Consider the following 2,480-nt stretch of genomic DNA (forward strand, 5'->3'; position numbering starts at 1 on the left):
ATGTGCTAGAATTTTGGGGATTTCTAAACTGTAAAATGGATGGATCAGAATCTAAATACTATGAATGTGTAGGTAATCCAGAGATATTCATTTTTATAGGAATCTCTGAGGTATGTGAAGACTGAGACCCAAGAGAAGTGATAACAAAACAGGATGAAAACACTTACTGAGATACAGATAGGGCAGCTTTGAGATGTCTGAGCACAGAATCTAGGCAGAGTAGAGAGGAATGTATAATAAGAGGAGTGAAACTCTGAAAAAGACAGGACTTCTCATCTCTCTATTTTATTTCAAGGAAACAGCCTCCACAAATGGCCTTGAGGAACCGCAGCACCATCACTGAGTTTATCCTCACTGGGCTGTCAGACGACCCCCACATCCAGGCTCTGCTCTTTGTGCTCTTCCTGGTGATTTACCTCCTGACCGTGATGGGGAACCTGACGATGCTGCTGGTGATCAGGGCTGACTCCCACCTCCACACGCCCATGTACTTCTTCTTGAGTAATCTATCATTCCTAGACCTCTGCTTCTCTTCTGTCACTGTGCCCAAGCTCCTGAAGGACCTGCTGTCTGAGAAGAAAACGATCTCTGTCGAGGGCTGCCTGACTCAGGTCTTCTTTGTGTTTATCACTGCAGGGACTGAAGCTTTTCTTCTCTCAATGATGGCCTATGACCGCTGTGCCGCCATCTGCCACCCGCTGCTCTATGGCCAGCTGATGAGCACCCAGCTCTGTGTAAAGCTTATACTGGCCTCATGGGGCCTGGCCTCTCTCAATTCAGTCATCATTGTGCTTTTGGCTGTTAACCTGGACTTCTGTGAGGCACAAACCATCCACCACTACACCTGTGAGCTGCCCTCCCTCTTCCCTCTGTCTTGCTCTGATATCTCCATCAATATCGACATCCTGATCTTCTCCATCTTACTACATGGTCTTGGAACCTTCCTCCCAGTCTTCTTCTCCTATGCTCGCATTGTCTCCACTATCCTGAGCATCAGCTCCACCACAGGCAGAAGCAAGGCCTTCTCCACCTGCTCCTCCCACCTCATTGCAGTAATCCTGTTCTTTGGGTCCGGTTTCATTCGCTATCTCATGCCCACTTCTGGTTCCTCCCTAGATTTGCTCTCATCCTTGCAGTACAGTGCAGTCACACCCATGCTGAACCCCCTCATCTACAGCCTAAAGAACATGGAGGTGAAGGCAGCTGTGAAAAGGACATTAGGGAAATACCTGCAATATTTTAAGTAGTGAACAGGAACATAGAATAAAAGAAAATGAGTTTGTGTTGCCAAGTACTTGAACTTAAGGTAGAATTCTAGACCACTAACTGTAAGGGAGGACTTCCTTGGTGGCTCAGATGGTAAAGCGTCTGCCTGCAATGCGGGAGACCTGGGTTCGATCCCTGGGTCGGGAAGATCCCCTGGAGAAGGAAATGGCAACCCACTCCAGTACTCTTGCCTGGAAAATTCCATGGACAGAGGAGCCTTGTAGGCTACAGTCCTTAGGGTCGCAAAGAGCCGGAGACGACTGAGCGACTTCATTCACTCAACTCTAAGGGAGCCCTCTACCACCCTCTCCTCTCCCCAACTATACTGAGAATGAAAAATGCAAGAAATTTTATCTGGTTTTTATCTGTTTTTCTTTCTACCCTCTGGCCTGTTTTTCCTTCTACCCTCTCACACAACCACCATCACTTTCTTTCTAGAATTCAGTTAGATGTTGTATCTCCTGAATTAATCATTTATGTATTTTATTTTGACACTTTGTTTTTTGTCTTACTGATCAACTTTATTAAGGATTTTATTCAATTTATAGTCCTCTATGGTATTTAACTGGACTTCCCTGGTGGCTCAGATGGTAAAGTGTCTTCCTGCAATGCGGGAGACCTGGGTTCGATCCCTGGGTCGGGAAGATCCCCTGGAGAAGGAAATGGCAACCCACTCCAGTACTAATGCCTGGAAAATTCCATGGACAGAGGAGGCTTGTAGGCTACAGTCCACGGGGTTGCAAAGAGTCGGCCATGACTGAGCGACTTCATTCACTCATGGTATTTAACTATTTTTATTTTCTCTTTATAATTTTGGACATCTTAAATATATACTTATGAATTTAAACCATAAGAACAAAGCATGTTGAAAGCTCCCATGAAAGATTACAGATTTATTTTACTTTAACAGTCTCTATCTTCTCTCTGCCACTGTAATTCACTCCCTTCCTGCTTTTTTTTTTTTTTTTCCTACTTTCTGGGATTATTGTTTCTTGGTATCATTCATGAATTATTGCTTTACATTATGTGACTTTTTTTTGAGGGAGGGGCTTCTCCAATGGCTTAGTGGTAAAGAATCCACCTGCAATGCAGGAGACAAAAGGACATGAGTTCAGTCCCTGGGTTAGGAAGATCCCCTGAAGAAGGAAATGACAACCCAATCCAGGATTCTTGCCTGGGAAATCCCATGAACAGAGGAGCCTGGTGGGCTACAG

At 45.0% G+C, this 2,480-nt stretch overlaps 1 protein-coding gene across 1 annotated transcript; it reads left to right on the forward strand.

Annotated features, from left to right (window-relative positions):
- Positions 1–311: 311 nt before the first annotated feature.
- Positions 312–1,247, forward strand: LOC129641693 (olfactory receptor 8S1-like). The gene has a single exon (XM_055566326.1). The coding sequence runs from the start codon at positions 312–314 to the stop codon at positions 1,245–1,247; it is 936 nt and encodes a 311-aa protein (XP_055422301.1).
- The last annotated feature ends 1,233 nt before the right edge of the window (positions 1,248–2,480 follow it).

Source organism: Bubalus kerabau, chromosome 1, assembly GCF_029407905.1.
Source record: "Bubalus kerabau isolate K-KA32 ecotype Philippines breed swamp buffalo chromosome 1, PCC_UOA_SB_1v2, whole genome shotgun sequence".
Classification (NCBI taxonomy): domain Eukaryota; kingdom Metazoa; phylum Chordata; class Mammalia; order Artiodactyla; family Bovidae; genus Bubalus; species Bubalus kerabau.